The 17,408-nt window shown below is 49.1% G+C and overlaps 1 protein-coding gene across 4 annotated transcripts in view; it reads right to left on the reverse strand.

The window, feature by feature from the left end:
• Window positions 1-17,408, reverse strand: part of TP53BP2 (tumor protein p53 binding protein 2) — a 57,277-nt gene that overhangs the window by 12,000 nt on the left and 27,869 nt on the right. For all 4 annotated transcript variants that reach the window (XM_025877651.2, XM_025877649.2, XM_025877650.2 and 1 more), the window contains exons 3-12: window positions 14,047-14,160; window positions 11,451-11,533; window positions 8,466-8,567; window positions 6,564-6,738; window positions 5,329-5,510; window positions 4,860-5,024; window positions 4,384-4,612; window positions 3,144-3,248; window positions 2,493-2,641; window positions 1,292-1,745 (exon numbers count right to left, since the gene is read on the reverse strand). In XM_025877651.2, the coding sequence (XP_025733436.1) occupies window positions 1,292-1,745; window positions 2,493-2,641; window positions 3,144-3,248; window positions 4,384-4,612; window positions 4,860-5,024; window positions 5,329-5,510; window positions 6,564-6,738; window positions 8,466-8,567; window positions 11,451-11,533; window positions 14,047-14,160 (1,758 nt within the window). The remainder of the gene's footprint in view (window positions 1-1,291; window positions 1,746-2,492; window positions 2,642-3,143; window positions 3,249-4,383; window positions 4,613-4,859; window positions 5,025-5,328; window positions 5,511-6,563; window positions 6,739-8,465; window positions 8,568-11,450; window positions 11,534-14,046; window positions 14,161-17,408) is intronic.

Consider the following 17,408-nt stretch of genomic DNA (forward strand, 5'->3'; position numbering starts at 1 on the left):
CGATCCCGGGACCCCAGGATCATGACCTGAGCCGAGGGCAATCGCTTAACCAACTGAGCCACCCAGGCGCCCAACACAACTCATTTTTAAAAACAACAAAGGACTGGGGCGCCTGGGTGGCTCAGTCATTAAGCGTCTGCCTTCGGCTCAGGTCATGATCCCAGGGTCCTGGGATTGAGCCCCACATCGAGCTCCTGGCTCATCGAGGAGCCTGCTTCTCCTTCTCCCTCTGCCTCTCTCCCTGCTCAGGCTCTCTCCTCTCTATCTCTATTGCTGTGTCTCAGATGAATAAATAAAATCTTTATATATATATATATATATAAATTAATTAATTAATTAAAAAATAAATAAATAAATAAATAAATAAAGGACAAAGCAAGACTTCCATCTCCGCACAGTAAACTTACCACAGAATGAAAACCCTCACTGATGGGAACGTGCACCATTATTTTATGTACCATGAAGAAAAACGCTGCCATTGTAACTATAAGAAATCACTGGCTGTAGCATACAAACTTAAAATGTCAAAATATGAAAACAACGTAAAAAAGCAATGGAAACGGGCAATCTTTCCTGCATGCAGATTAAAACTAAACATGCACCGCCCTCTCTTTCCTTGTCTCAAAACTAAATCACTGGGGGAAATCGTACTTGGCTTACAACATTATTAAGAACCCCTTTTATTTACCAAAACTATTCCCCTTATCATTCTGATTCTATCAAAACTACCCAATTCCCAAATTACTGCGTCAGGCAGTCCTCACTGAAGCCGACAGCCACGGCACGTACGTAAATTCTTTGTTGTCTGGTTACTTGTGGGACATTGCAAGGCACAATTACATGCTGATTTCATGACCAGAAAGCCAACCTTATTCGATTAAAACAGGATGAACTTGATTCTAGTTTTATAAACGAGGGACTCTTAGAAAGAACCCAAAAGATTACCAGACTCTAAGTCTTTCTAGGTTTTTATAGCTAACTAGCAGCTGCGTCCTCATCAAAACAACTTAAAATACAGTCGAGAACGTGAGCTTTACAAACATCGGGGGCAGTGTCCCGTCGTCCACCCCCAGGAGCACCTGGTGAACCCCGCAGAGAGGACGCCGTGCAGCGCACCGTGGGGACCGCGTGCACCTCACTCCTAAGGAGCTCCCGGGGAGCGGGGGACAAAGATAAGAAGCAGCCTTAGAACAAAAGAATCCGTCAACGTTGCTGTTCGCTGACAGGTGACCGCTCTGGCGCAGGACTTGGCCGCACTGAGCGCCAGTGAAAACGAGACCCAGAAGCTCACCGGTCGAGAAGTGCGGCCCTCTGGAATGTGTCTTGGTCAGTGTGCTCTGCACGGTCTGCTGCAAGTTTTTTCCGGGAGCCTGATGCTGTGTATACATGGAGTATATGGAGCTTGCTGCCACGGTCTGGGGTTTTCGGAAGGGTGGGAGAGGGGTGTCTTTGGAAGGCTGAGGAGTGAAGGGCCGGACGGCGGCGGCCGGGGGGCTCTCCTGCTTCCCAGCTGGAGACAGGGCCTGGCCAGCCGAGGGTGCGCCGGGGGACACCACGACCCTCTGCTGCTGCCCCGTTTTCGGCCTGTTTCCCACGGACGCAACAGCTGCCGACAACTGCTGACGGTTTCCGTCTGGCTTCATGTCTGATGCTGACTGACTTGTCTGCCCAAAATACGGCAAATTAATCTGTTTTGGTTTTGACGGAACAGGAGGTGGTACTTTAGCCACATTTTTATTGGCGGCCTGAAACACACACACATACAAAGCAGTTACAACACTGTCCAAGTGGGTACATAGCATGTTCTAGATAACCGAATTCTGCAAATATAAATGTACGCCGAGAACATCAGCTCTACATTTTCAAGTCATGAAAAACGTGTAGGTCGCTGCACTGAACTACGTTTGATAAGGAACCTGAGGAACGCACTATGATTCCCGCCCCGCAGGCCTCTTCCTGGTCGTCACCTCCCACGCGGGAGCCTGGGGTGCCCGCTCAGGGACTTTAACCGCCACTTCACATATTCACAGACGGCCCCAATAACCCCAAATCATCCTCACTCACGAGAACATCACAGCACTGTGGTCAAAACACCTAACAGGGAGCAGGCCGCCATCACCCACTGCTCAAAGGCTGGGATCCTAACGGTCACAGAAGATTCACCACCAAATTGTTACTGACACAACCTCGGCTCCAGATTCTGAAGACACAAGGTCGCTGGGCTGCACAAATATGACGTGCTTCAGCGCCCTCCTGGTTCCCAGAGAATCACACGAAATGGGAGCCAAGAGCAGGTATGGCAGCCTTTCTCCCATACGGTGTGAGACCACAAACACACTCAAGCTGCAGAACTCAAAAATGACAGAATTCTGTTTTCTAATCTTCCAGAAATACTTTGGTTTTCCCTGCTCTCCCTCAACACGACAGTCTCTCTCTTCTAAGGAGCACACACAGAATTACCACTGAATGTTAAAGTGAGCCATTCTTCGCACCTGCGCATCCCGCAAGATGTCCTCGCTGCTCTGGTTTTTCCTCAGAGCCCCAAAGGGGGACGGGGCGGCAGACTGGTCCACCGTGTCAAACATCGAAAAGGGGCGCACTTTCTTCTCCTTCTCCCTCAGAGGAACCTCTCCGTCATCAGCTGAGGACAGAAAAAAAGCACATGGATATTCAAGCCATTCGTAGTAAGACTTTTTTCACACAGAAGGTTCTCTCTCCTCAATCGCTTTGAAACCCCACACCCGAGACATGCTTCCCTGTTTTTCATTAAGCTCACTGGAGAACGGCCCAGATGTTACAATGCTAGAACTTTAACTCCGCAGCTAAGCAAAGGTGTTCTGGAAATGAACACTGTTCCCCAGGTTTACCATGCTAGAAAACAAACTAAAGCCGACTGAGGGGACACCTGGGTGACACAGATGGCTGAGCGTCCAACCCCTGGTTTTGGCTCAGGTCATGATCTCACGGTTGTGCGATCGAGCCCCACGTTGGACTCAGCAGGGAGTCTGCTTGAGATTCTCTCCCTCTGCCTCTGCCCCTCCCACCCATACACTCTCTCTCTAATAAATAAATCTTAAAAAAAAAAGAAGAAGAAGAAGAAAAAGAGTACAGGGCGCCTCTCAAATGCCAGAATAGAACCCCACCTTGGTCTGGGGCACCCCCTGAGCTCACAGGCACAGAGGCTTGGCTCGCAGAAATGTCTGCACTTGGGGGGCTCCAGTCGGGGCCGAGTGGATGGATTTTAGAGCCTAGAATGCAGAAAAACAAACACGGTAAGCCGGCACTCTAAAGAGATTTTATTCTCCCCATTAAACTTATTTAGAAAATATTAGACTTTAGATTTCTAATTTAAACTTACTGAAACAAATTTAAGATTAATTGTAGTAAACAGAAAATCTGCTTGAACCAGGGAGGACACCCTGCTTCTTACTGGTACAAAACCATCACCATCATTGTCAGAAAACAACTTCCAGTTTCGCAGACCAAGGGCTCCAGGGCATATCTTACGCACCAGTGATACACAACAAAAAGGCAGAACTGTGGACACCAACCAGTCCCACAGGTGGGGACGCTCTGCACGGGTTTTCTCTACACAGACACGGAAGCGTCAAAGTCCTAGCTTTGTCCTAACAGGAGCAAAACAGAAGCAGTTCTTTCTGCAGTGAAACCCAGACCCGGTGGCTCTATTGCTTCACACTGGTAATTACGGCAAAATAATCGCAACTGTAAAGCTTCTGCATGTGACAGTGACTGGCTGCTACTTCTTCTCGCAGGGGTCTGAAAGAGGACGTTTTCATCCCGCTTCTCCTACAAGCCTCCCTTCATCTACGACTCCTGTCCCGAAACTCTGGCTCGCACCTCCCCACACACCGAGGACTACCCAGGCGCCAAGACCACTAACACTAGGCACTTCCGTTATGGTCACTGTGAGCTTCCAGAAGGTTCACCTTCATTCTACAAAGTGCTAGCAAGCGAAGTCTCCTGCGTAAGCACGTACGCACACTGAGCACCACCGGTCGGCAGAACGCACTCCCCAGCTCGCCTTCTGTAAAGATGACACCCCTAACACGTACGCGGTGTTTTCACACACAAGGAAAAGGGGTCGAGTTATCAACATCAGAGAAAAATGTCCTCATTAACAAGAAGGAATTCAAAACTACCTTCATTGCAGAAATAGCGTATTTCATCTCATTTCCCAAACAGAACTGCATTATTTAGGGTTAAGAAACGTATCACGGCGCTAGCAAAAACCACAAGGAGATTCTCAGGATTTAAACATGAACAAGGGCGAGGAAGACATTTTTTTAAACCCCAGCCTGGGAGTGATGACGGTGAGGACGCGGAGAATACGCTGTGCGAGGGGCTGGAAGTGACCCGTTTTACCTTTAGTCTGGGAGGCGGCCCCAGATCGCATGTTGGGCAGCGTGTGTACTTTGAGCGGCCCTTCCGGAGCCTGCGTGGCCAAGGAGCCGTCCGGCAGAGCGGGCTTCACCACAAGTTCGGGCCTCGACGGGACGCGGGGCATCGTGGACGACTGGATGTAGGGGCCCACCGCGGCCACGCGACTGGGCGCCGGCAGCCCTTGCGGGGGCAGGTTCCCATCAGATGAAACCTTAGGGAGAGGCGCGGGAGCATGACGAGTCTGACGGCATTCCAGCCAGAAGAGGCCGTGACACTTGCTCATTAGTTTCAGGGTCTCGCCCCCCGCGCACAAGAGACGCCGCAGACCAGCCCCACCCCGGCCGGAGCGGCGGCCCTCGCTCTGTCCCGAGCAGGAGGCCCTCTGCCCGGAGGGGACCCGGGCGCGGCTCCAGAGGCGGCGGTGCACGTGACCCGTGGGGCGGCCGGCGGCCACCTACCGGGAGGCTCTCCTTGTGCTGCAGCGCCGCCTTCTTCTTCCACAGCCGGTCCCGCAGCTCATTAACTCGCTTGTCCATGGCTGCCACCTCTGAATTGCGCTGATTCAGACACTCGCGCTGCTGCTGCAACTTGGCATTCTGCTCCTGATTCAACGTGTTCCGTAACTGAATAAAATGGGGGGGGGAGCCAAGGGGCAGGAAGAAAAACTTCTCAGATAATCACATGCTTGACTATTACATAATTCCTAAAGACGTACGGTCCCCCCACCCGTCCACACTTCCGTCTTATGGTTTAAAACCGTCAGCCCACCAGCTGTGGTCATAAGGAATGCCTGTGTCAGGTGCTCTGAAGTTTATTCTAGACTCTCTGGGGTTTAGGTCCCCCAAATCCCCACTTTAAGGAAAAGAAACCAAAATCCCGCCCTTGCAGCCACTTCCGTGGTGACTGTGTCCCTGGAGTGGGCCGCACCTGCAGCTCCTTGTAGAGCCGGTCGAGCTCGGCCGCGGCAGAACGGCTGTCGTGCCGGCCGTCCATCCTGCCGTTCTTGAGCATCTCCAGCTGTCTGGTCAGCCCCTCCACTTTGGACACGGCCAGAACGAGCTCCCTCTGCTTTTGCTGGAACAAACTGTTCATTTGCTCAATCTCCTCCACTAGAATGAGAACGAGAAAAGCAACAACAGCTGAAAAGAAAAATGAGAAAGGAGCACTCCCAGGCAACCGGGCTTTACAACAAACTTCCTAACAAAAAGTACAGACGTTTTTCAGAAATGTCCTAGAACCAACCTATTTCTTTTACAAGCAACTGAAATCCACAGAGACATTTCTAAATGTCCGTGCCTCCCTCTGAACAGCTCTCTAGCAGAATTTGTGTTATAAATATTATTAAGCTCCAGATTTTAGAAACAATGAAATTTACTTAGAACTTTTAACCTCAGTTTTACAGTGGTAGAGGCAGCTATTAAATCATGAAAATTTTAATTAAAATGGCATTGTAGGGGCGCCTGGGTGGCTCAGTCGGTTAAGCGGCTGCCTTCGGCTCAGGTCATAATCCCAGGGTCCTGGGATCGAGCCCCACATCGGGCTCCCTGCTCAGCGGGGAGCCTGCTTCTCCCTCTCCCTCTGCCTGCCTCTCTGCCTACTTGTTCTCTCTCTCTGCCAAATAAATAAATAAAATCTTTTTTAAAAAATGGCATTGTAATAGAGGGACCTATTATATGAATAAAAATCCTTGCCTTCATCAAATTTTCAGTCAAAAAATACTTAGAAAGAAGAAAAAAATAAACACCCTACTAGTACATTTTTCCAAAGGTAACGTGAAAACCTTGTCTAAAACACCCAGCAGCAAAGGGGAATCCTCTCGGGTCCCCTCCCTGTCCGGGAGCTTTGTACTATCGCTCAATAAACTTTGCTTTGCTGCCCATCAAAAAAATAAAAATTAAATTAAAAAATAATGAAACACCCAGCAGCTAAATCCAATTCACAGGCACCAAGAGCATCAAAACTGCAGGGAATCAGGCTTTGAAAAAGCTTGATTCTAAAGTTGCCTACACGCACAGCCTCGGCTTACTGTCACTCAGCACGCAGTGCTCTAAGTGCCCGGCACCCGCGTCCCCGCGTCCGCCCACCCCCCCACACACACACACACACCCGCGTCCCCCCGCGGAGACTTGAGCGCTGGCAGGGCCCCTCCGGGAGCGACTCACCGAGTCGGCCATTGCTCAGCCTCTTCTGCTCCACGTGGCCCTTCAGGGCGCGCACCTTCTTTAGCTTAGCCTCCTGGTTCTCAGCCATCTCCTTCAGCCTCTTCAGCTTCTCCTGCTCAGCAGCTTGTTGCTGCTGACGCTGATCTTGCTGTTTCAAAAACTTTAAGCGCTGCTCCTAAAGACGGAAGCCATCATCAGGCCTACCCTTTTCAACAGGTGTATCACGGCCCCAAACGAACCCAAGCACAGCCGAGAGGCCAAGGCAGGGGGCAACCAGCCGTCCTGCACGCCGCCCCTGAACCACCTTGGACAGGAGTGAAAGACACAGCCTCTGGGCCCCAACCCGACTTTCTCTTGGGGGAAAGACCCAGGAAGGAGCAATTTTATTCCCAGTGGTTCCTCTGCAGCAGGTGAACAGTGATCCCACAGTTAGTTCTCATGAGGGGCAACTATGAAGTTAGGACGAGCTCACGCAGAAACGGGAGGCACTCACTATAAAGGCGGCTTTGCAGTCAGATTTGGACTCACAACCCGAGCTCTGAGACCCTCACCAAGGACACGGGTCGCCTTCTTCGGCTAAAAACAGGGTGATGGAGAGCCTCGTAGGACCACGGTAAGGAGTAAATGAGATGTGAAGGGCACGGAACCCTAGATGGCTAGGGCACACTCAGCACACACACTTAGCGAAGAGCTGAAGAGCCCTCAGGCCTCAGAAACCTACAATGTAACATTTTGTTCCCAGTTTGCCTTCGTCTCAGGCCATGATCCCGGGGGGTCCTGGGATCGAGTCCCATGTCGGGCTCCCTGCTCGGTGGGGAGTCTGCTTCTCCTTCCCTGCTTGTGCTCTCCCTCAGTATCTCTCTCTCAAATAAATAAATAAAAACTTCAAAAAAATGTGAGTAACAGAGCCACACAATTTATAATCAAGAGTACACTTCTCGGACTAATATGCCTGAAACATAAATAACACAAAAACAGTTTCAAAATAAGATGCTGAGGTTAAAGATGTATTCTATTACTCAGCCTTTTTACTTCCAATTTATGTCCCTGATACTCAAGAAATGGTGCATCAGCATTGCAAGGGAGCTTGTCAGAAAAGCACAATCTCAGACCCTGCACCACAGTCCACCCCAGCTCCGGTGAACTTACGGTCACCATGGGCGTGGTCAGCTGCAGACACGGAGTATTCAGACCAGGGTGGTGGGTGCAAGGCAGTCCGCCACCCATGTTCATACATCACACAGCCACCCACAAGCTTACGTCTGTGGCGGCTTTTGTGCCATGACCGCGATGCTAAGAAGCCTGCAAAGCCCACAGTACTGACCACCAGCCTTTATGGAGGAAGTGTGAGGACATCTGGGTCAGACCACAGCCTACAGCTGGCGGGAGAAACAACAGGGAGACTGGTGTGGATGGTAGCGGAGAGGCTTCTCATATTTTACCTCTTCGAGGCCGAGATAAGGATTAGTCTGTGGGGGCAGGATGTCCCAAATAAAGGCAAGCAGCCTGTTATCGGTGCCACATGACAGAAGGGGACAGTGTTAGCACTGGTCAACGTTACAAGTCCCTCTTGCTGCAGTAGGAATTCAGGATAAGGCTAGCCCAGAGCAGTTCCCTCTAGCAAAGTCGGAGGGTTCTTTATGCCTTTCCTGTTTTCCCGATCACAACATAACATGGTTAACTGTGATCAGAACCAGGGGTCAGGAGATCCTGAGCAACTGGGATGATGTACGGATCTCTACAAAATGCTATGGTAAAGAGAAGAAAAGTGCCACAGAGCAGGGAACTTGTGGGTTGACAGGATCAACCTGTATCTTGAGGTCACTGGCTTAACAGGGTGCATGGAGACAGCTCTACACACGCACCCACAGAGGGGCCTGTCCAGTCTTCACAGGACCTTACCTTCGTAGCCAGCATTTGCTGCTGGGCCTCGATCTGCTGCTGCTGGCGAGATGCCATTTCCTGAAGCTCGGCAAGAGTCAGATCCATCCTGGGGCTGTGAACCTGCACATGAGAACACAAAGAATCCAGCTGCAAGACGAGCATGGACAGAGACCCCTCCCTCAGAGGCCTGTGCAAGCTTCCCCTGAGCCCCTCGGGACACAATTAGCCAGTTTTCTTCCATAACATGAAAGAGACTACTAATTTTTATATTAATATCCCCACAATGACTTATTAAGTTTCGATGGAAGACATACTAATACACAGACCAACACTCTTTTAAGTTATAAATGTAAAAATTAAAGTCTCAATATATTGTCTGTGACTGAAATGGAACAATTTAGAATTACCTTGTTCTGAACTTAATTTATACTAGAAAAATAACGTTGGATCACAGTAAACGTGGTATTGGGGCACTGGCAGCTAACCCAGAATATAGGCGTCGGAACGACCTTTAAAAATACTGCACTAGCAAGGACACTCAAGGCAGAGCTGTCAGAACAAACCAGACGTCTACTCTGCTCAGCGCGGCCCACGGCGTCCTAGCGAGTATAGGAGAGTGAGGAAAAGGCGTGCGCTGTACCCCGTTTGGGAAGGACAGACAGCACAGTCATCCGTGAGGAAAATGGCGTAGGGTCCACAGAGGAGCTAGCAGAACTAAGAAGTTTCTGGCAAGACTGCAGGATAAACGATCCTGATGCAAAAATCCACTATATCTCTTACGTTAACAACTAGAAATGTAAAAAAATTTTAAATACCATTTACAGTAGCATAAACCCCACAAAGTACCGAGGAATCAATTTACCAGAAGATGTACTAGACCCGCGCCCTGGAAACCCACAGCCCCGAGAGAGAAGGCGGCCTGCATGAACGGCGGTAAACCGTGGCGCTCAGTCACACCATGCTCCTCACGCGACCGGACGACATGACTTAGCTTGCCTCGGGGCCCAACACAGGTAGTGCTGATGTCAAGCCAGAAGAGCAGAGAGCACTGACAGACCCGCACGTGTACCAGGCAACTGACTTCCAACAGAGGTGCAAAGGCACTGAAGTGACAGAGTCCTTTCAACAAGCACGGTTTGGTCAACTGGATACCCATCTACCCATGGACAGAACCTGAATTCTCACACCAGATCCAAACAGATCATAAAATGCAATGTAAAGTAATAGTACAAAACTTCTATAATTGCTCAATTATACTTTACCAAAATTAAGAACAAGTCACAGACTGGGGAAAATATTTGCAAATCATATACCTAATACCTGGATCCAGAATATGGAAGAATTCTCGAACCCAGTACTAAGAAAGCAAACAAACCAACAAAGGAAAACATGAACAAAAGATCTGAACAGATACTTCACCAAAAAAGATACACGACTCGCAAATAAGCTCATGGAAACACACCAACATCATCAGGCATTAAGAGAAATACACACTGAAGCCTATTCGCCCAAATTGAAAGGACTGACCCTACCAAATGTTGGCAAGGATGTGGAAAACCTGGAACTCTGATGAAAATGTAAAATGAAACAATCACTTCGGAAAACAGTCTGGCAGCTTCTTAAAAGGTGAACGCACACCTGCCACATGACCCTGCACCCCACTCCTAGTATTTACTCAAGGGAAATAAAAGAATATGCCCATACAGAGACTTGTACCCAAATACTCATTACCGCTTGATACGGAGTGACCAAAAGCTGGAAACAACCCCCGTAACCATCAAGAGAGAAATGGATGAACAAGCTATATCTGGACAAGGAAAGGCCTTTCAGCAATAAAAAGGAACCAACTACTGATACACATGAGACGGATCGAAATAATGATGCTGCGCAAATTCAGACAAAAAGACTATATACTGCATGCCTCCATGTATGTAAGATTCCAGAAAATAAAACTAATTTATAGTGACGGAAAGTGGACCCGCCAGGGGTCCCTGAGGATGGGGAAGAGGCAGAAAGAACGAGGGAGCTCTGGGGATGATGGATATCCTCACTACCTTGGCTTCACAGGTGTATATGCGTGCGAAAACTGACCAAATTGTGTACTCAAACCATGTGCCACTGTGATAGGCCAATTATACTTCAATAAAACCCAGTGAGGGGACAGATACAGTGTCAAGATGCATGCAAATCCTGTCAATGGCTAAGACCACGTTGTGGTCACCCTTATAGAAGCTTTTCATCCTTGTAGGAAAACCGTAGGATCTCAGAAGAGAAACAAGGAGAATTTGGGGAAAGGCAGAACATGAACAAATGGCCTGGATTCTCCCATAAATTCATCCTGGATTTTGGGGAAGACGACACAGCTAATCCCTAACAGTATTAAAAATTCTGAGCTCCGAAAAGAAAATGTCTATAAGGTACCCCCCAAAGATACTTGCTAAAATTCACATGCAATAGCAAGAGCATGAACATGTACTTTTTCATTTTACTAAAGCGATTATAGCAAAAACTAAAATCGTAAAAAATAAATCCTCCCTCAACCTCATTTACCATTTGTTTTGCTCTGAATTTGCAGTGTATCCAGCATCTAATTGCTCTCAATAGTCAGCCAAGCAGAGATCATGAAAATTAATCCTTTCTAGGAAATACATTTGAAACAACCTTTTAAAAAGCAGGTCATGATCTCAGGGTCCTGGGATCCAGCCCCACATAGGGCTCCCTGCTCAGCGGGGAGTCTGCTTCTCCCTCTGCCCCTCCCCCTGCTTGTGTGCACGCCCACTCTCACGTGCGCGCGCGCTCTCTCTCTCCTCCCACATCTCTCAAATAAATAAATCTTTAAAAACAATAAAAATTAAAAAGCGGTCCTCCCTCAAAACCCACTGAGCAACAAAGTGGCAAGGGCCATCCTTCATAAGCGGTGAGTAACAAAGTAGCAAGGGCAGGAGGGAAACGTTACCTGAGCAGCTGCTCGACTCGCTCTAGCAGCTCAGCACCAACACTTACCCCGTTCTCCTTCCTTCGGTGCTCACCAGGGGCTTTCACACCATTTCTCTTTACACTTGGATCCTGAGACCGTGGTCCACTCACTAAGCACAAAATTCAAAAACGATGCATTAACACTAGAGCTGGCAGATCCTGTAAGTACTGGCCCATCTCTGAGCTCTGGGATTCTTGCTCCTGGGTATTTAAGTAGAAAGCAGACAGTAAACAAAATATTTTCTCACAGCAATGGAGTGAAGGTCTCATAGTTCTGCCTGCTTTGGAAAACCTCACTTGGAATAGCGACCAGTCAGCACTAGACGGTACTGCGCTAACCTGTACTTCCCAGAGATTAGCAAACGCAGTATCTCCCAGGAAGTTTTAGATTAAAATTTCTTCTGAATTAAACATCTATTATACCGGGGCGCCTGGGTGGCTCAGTCGTTAAAGCGTCTGCCTTCGGCTCAGGTCATGATCCCAGGGTCCTGGGATCGAGTCCCACATTGGGCTCCCTGCTCCGCGGGAAGCCTGCTTCTCCCTCTGCCTGCCGCTCCCCCTGCTTGTGCTCTCTCTCTCTCTCTCTCTCTGACAATCAATCAATAAATCAATAACATCTATTATACCTACTTAGCACAGATTCCCATGCCAATAAAGGTCTGTCCTCAGAGCCAGGTATGACACACACACCTATCTCGAATGCATTAGCTTTATTTTTAAAATACTGTTCAATTCTCTGACAACAAAGCTCAGGTAATCTGTCACAACATTTCTTCAAGAAAAAAAATCTACCATTTAAGAATTATTGATTTCTTTGCTGCCTCCAAGAGAGAGCCCTGAACCAGCTGGAGCACGTTCAGGGCACCATCATGGTGCCAGGAGCTTGAGAAATCGCTCACATCCGTGCTCAGCGCAGGTCCTGGCTAACTGGGGACGAGAGCGTGGCAGGCCCACCCTCACCCACAGTCTGCACAGAAAGGCTCCCACCCTGCTGGGCGGGCAGACACTGCTGTGTCCCCGTTGAAACATCGTGTGGCACTGGTGTTTGGGGCGCTGTGAACACAGCTGCATCTTCAGACTGTATTTCTCACCTTACAGACACACTGAGACAGCCCTGCTGAGGCTCTTGAATAATTTAGCCGCTATGTATACAGAAGATACGAGAACTGGGAGGTGAACGGGTCCAAGTCAGCTTCCTCCAAGAGGACGTATGCAGTAATGTCAACAAAGGACAAAATAAAAATGTGATGTAGATGCCCATTTAAAATTACAACGGCAGCAGCTTAGGGAAAAAAATAAGTGCCGATGTAAAGTAAAATCAGAGACACCAGTGATGCACGTGGCCTCTGACGGGTCAGGCCACCCGAGCGCTAGCGCCTCTCCCTGCAGAGTGCAAGAGTCCACACTAAGTCACGCCACACTTAACAATTTCTAATTGCCGGCCACCATATGGACGTGTATATTAAAGCAGTAAAACTGAGATGTGTTACGGTAACCTATATTCCTGCTCCCAAGAACAATGTGCTGAGGTCACAAATCCTCAACTTCCCATTTTAAAAGTGCTCCCATTTTGAGAAATACCTAATAATCCTGCTCAGTGAGTGGCTTCCCCACAGATGTGACTGGAAACGAGGCTGCGGGGTCCCTGGGATGGCTGCACCCTCAGGGCCCAGCTTCTCCCAGCCCACCGCTCCTCCCCCGGCCCAGCACGGATCACCTTCTGCCTCCTTCCCTCGTCTACGCACTCCGGTGAGAACCCTCAGTCCCCACAGGTGTGAGCACCTGACTCCCACATCCTCCGTCCCACGTGACTTCCATCCAAAGCTGGCGTCTCAGCCTCTAATTCCAGCTCACTTCACGGCCCAAACGGGGCCCTCATCACCTAGAAGTGCTCTCTCTCCCTCTGCAATCTTAAATTCAGATATTCTCCGTTCTGACCCTAACTTCCTCTCACTACGCCTGCTCATGAGCCCGAGACGGCAGCCCCTTCCCCTGCCCACCGCCTCCTCTCCCCGTCCACTAGCCCTCCTCTGAATTGGGCCGGCAAAACCCCAACCCTGGGTCAATCCAACCATCTTCTTACAACTGTCCAGGCTGCCGAGCGTGGCTGGAGGGAAGGCCCCCTGGTTTTGGGGTCTGTGGCCTCACGTGGCCCCCAGCAGCCTGGCCCCCCTGGCAGACGCTCCCCCGCTCCCCACAACAGCTCACGCTGACCTCTACCCCCTCCTACCCCATGGCCACCCCAGAGAAAGCCATCGGACAAGAAGCCCCTCCACCTGATCCCACAAGGCTCAGCTCTCTCTTGCTCGGCTCCCCCGAATGCAGGACCCTGTCTCCCGGGCTGAGGGCACACCTTCTCAGGCGCACATGCCCTCTCCCACAGTTCAGCCTCCTGCTCTGGGGACTCCTTTCCACCCGATCCTCTCCTCTTCAAACAAAACAAATCAAGGGACACTGCACCCTTTTCTCCGAGACAGTCAGGTCTTAGAAGCTGACCTGTCCTCCCACCTCCATGTCCCTTCCTGTCCTGCACCCCTCACGTCACCTGGCTCCTGATCTCTCCCCATGCCTCCTATGTGTGCCAAGTCCGCAGCTTTGCTCGGATTCACACAATGCTACCCACCTGTGTCCCTGCCGGGGGGCCGTTCATGACGAAGGAAGAAACGAACTTCACTCCTCTGACCGCCAAACCTCTGCAGAACATCAAACATCCGCTCATTATCAGCAACTGGACGTTCTAAAGGAAACAAACAGAAATCACATGATTTGCATGTACAAGAAAGAGCATTTACTATCCATCCTTCATGCAAATTATGCCTGTAGGAAATACTGAGCATCGTAGATGCTTTCTTCTCATTAAAAGAGCCCTTAGAAATAAAGCGCCACAGATTTCCCACACACACAGTCGGTGTCGAGCCAGCGGGCACTGGAAAGGGGAATGCGTCTGGGCCAGCCGCCAGGGGCACGGGAGTCTAACTCAGTGCTCCTGACTGGCCACAGGCTCGCCGTTGAACTCCGGGGGTTGCAGAAGTCTCTGTAAACTACTGGCCTCTCAGGTCCCTTCTAACTCGAATGTTCTAGGGTTCTCTAAATATAAACGAGAAATTAAAAATAACTTTCTAAATAAATAGCTTGGGGGCGCCTGGGTGGCTCAGTTGATCGAGCGTCTGAGACTCTTGATTTCAGCTCAGTCATGATGTCAGGGTTATGAGTTCAAGCCCCACCGTAGGGCTCACTCAGCGCAGAGTTGGCTTGGGATTCTCTCTCCCTCTGCCCCTCCCCCTGCTCACGCACATGTGCTCTCTAAATAAAATCTTTAAATAAAGTCTAGTCCTACTATCTCTTAGGCTATTTTTAAACTATAATTCTATAAACTATGTTAAAAAAATCAGACATACCCACTTCCAAACAAAAGGCTATTTACCGCACTAAAAATACAGCTGGCCCTTGAACAGAATGGGTGTGACCCACCCCAGGCCCACCTATATGGGAATTTTTTTGATAAATACAGTCCAGTCCTGAAATGTATTTTCTGTTCCTTACGATTTTCTTTAAAAAAAAAAAAATATATATATATATATATATTTATTAGAGAGAAAACACGTGTGGGTGGGGGGAGGAACAGAGGGAGATGGGAGAGAATCTCAAGCAGACTCCTCGTTGAGCATGGAGCCCAAGATGGGACTCGATCTCACGACCCTGAGATCATGACCTGAGCTGAAACCAAGAGTCAGATGCCTGACTGACTGAGGCACCCAGGCGCCCCACGATTTTCTTAATAGCACTTTCTTCTCTCCAGCAAACTCGATTGAAGAACGCAGAATATAACACATGACATACAAAACGTGGTCAACAGAGCTTCAAGGCAACACTAAGCTGTAAGGAGTGAAGTTTGGGGGAGTTGGAAGTCCTATGTGGATTTCTGACTGCACGAGGGGTCGGTGGCCTGAACCCCCACATTGTTCAAGGGCCAACTGTGTATCTATTTGGCCTGTCTTCCGGTGAGGTTGCCAGTTGTGGAACTTCTCTCGAGACAAAAGGAAGAACACAGGATATTCTAGTAGATGGGAACTTCAGGAGAAATCATGTATCTTAAGCTGCCCTCGAAATATCTTCCAACCTCAAGGATCTGGATATGAAAACCAAACTACTGTTCGAGGATGCAACTGCTTAAAATGAGAGATACTTAAGCGTCTGCCTTCAGCTTGGGTCGTGATCCTGGGGTCCTGGGATCGAGTCCCACATCGGGCTCCCTGCTCAGCAGTGAGTCTGCTTCTCCCTCTGCCTCTGTCCCCTGCTTGTGCTCTTTCTTTCTCTAGCGTTCTCCCTCTCTCAAATAGATAAAATCTTAAAAAAAAAAAAAAAAATCAGAGATACTCCAGTGCTATCTACAAGCTTTACTAGCAGAACACTGAACAAGCCTAAGAAATGGCCAAGCACCTGCTGGTAATCAGAGCCACCGAGCCAGCACCTGAAGTCACCAACGGGCAGAGAACGGAGTAGCCAGGTTTGCGGACTCGGCCTGAGGTCAGTCCACTCAGCCACAACAAAGTACCATTCTGCTCGCCATCCCGGAGGTGACAGAAGTGCCCCTCTTCGTCCCTAAACCAGAGAAATTCCGACTAAGACCCCCCAGAAGGAAACACCCCTAGCAAGCCAACAGACACCCCCTGACAGAACTTCTGAGTAGACCTTCCACCTCCTGAACAAACACACGCATGCACACACACACACCTTCCCCTGCACGTTCCGGGAGCACAGAGGAGGTGGAGCCAGGCTCCGGATGTGCACGCTCACACACGCCCTACAGGTCCCGCAGGTGCCCTACAAACAGTGCCTGTCCACCCGCAGCCATCCTGGCCGTGGGTTACGTGGGAGGCTGGGTTACGTGGGAGGCTTGCAGACAGTTTCGGTTATAAAGCTACTAAATGACAGAGACAGGATTCTGAGACCCAAGACCTTGCTTCTAATCACAGCATCATAGCAACAACCCACAAACGAATTAAGAATTCACTACCACCAAAGTCCCAACAGGACTTTTCACAGAATCTTTCAAGGCCTTTCTAAAACTTATCTGAAAAAGAAAAAAAAAAATGGAAGAATAGCTCACATACTTTTTGAAAAAGCAGAACGATGAAATAAAAGCACTTCCCTTACAGACACTTACATATTCTCAAACTGTAGTAATCAGAACCCCTCGGTTCTGTCACAAACAAGAAGACAAAAGTAACGGACAAAAGCTCACAGAAACCTAACCCCGTGCGCGATCGAACATGGCATGCAGGACGCTTCACGTCAGTAAGCAAGAAACCGCCGTTCGGTAAGGCACTTCAGACAATTCACTGCCCGTTCGGGAAACAAGCAGTTCGCTCCGTAACTCACACGAGTCACAAAACTTAATGGGGGAGGGAAGGAAAATTCTTTCAAACTTACAACATTACATAACAGGAGAGTAGGTTTACGGCCCTGCAGTAAGGAAAGGACCCTTTTAAATCACACAACAGGCCTGGGGTCCAGGAGAGTTGTCTCTGCTTTTGGATGCCTACAAATCAAGAGGCAAACGCCAAGGGAAACATGAACAAAGCCTACGGAGAAACAGTACTTTAAAAATGGAAACCCAGGGGCGTCTGGCTGGCTCAGTCAGAAGAGCGTGAGACTTGAGCTCAGGGCCGGGAGCTCCAGGCCCACTTTGGGTATGAAGCTTACTGAAAATGTAAGAAAATTTTAAAAAATTAAGTATATAAAAATGGAAACCCAAATGGCCAAGAGACAAATGAAACAATGGGCAACCTCAGCTATCAGCTCAGCAAAAATTAAAATATTATCCTATCAATTGTTGACAGAAGATTCTTTCAAAAATAACTGGTAGGGGTATGAGCGGACAGCCTTTGTGGAGGGCAATCTGGTACCACACGTCAAATTTTAAAGTGTGTGAACCTTTAATTAAGCAATTGCACTTCGTGGTGTCTACTCCAGAGAAAAAGT

Source organism: Callorhinus ursinus, unplaced genomic scaffold, assembly GCF_003265705.2.
Source record: "Callorhinus ursinus isolate GAN/ISIS: 27379988/994484 unplaced genomic scaffold, GSC_fseal_2.0 scaffold13, whole genome shotgun sequence".
Lineage (NCBI taxonomy): Eukaryota > Metazoa > Chordata > Mammalia > Carnivora > Otariidae > Callorhinus > Callorhinus ursinus.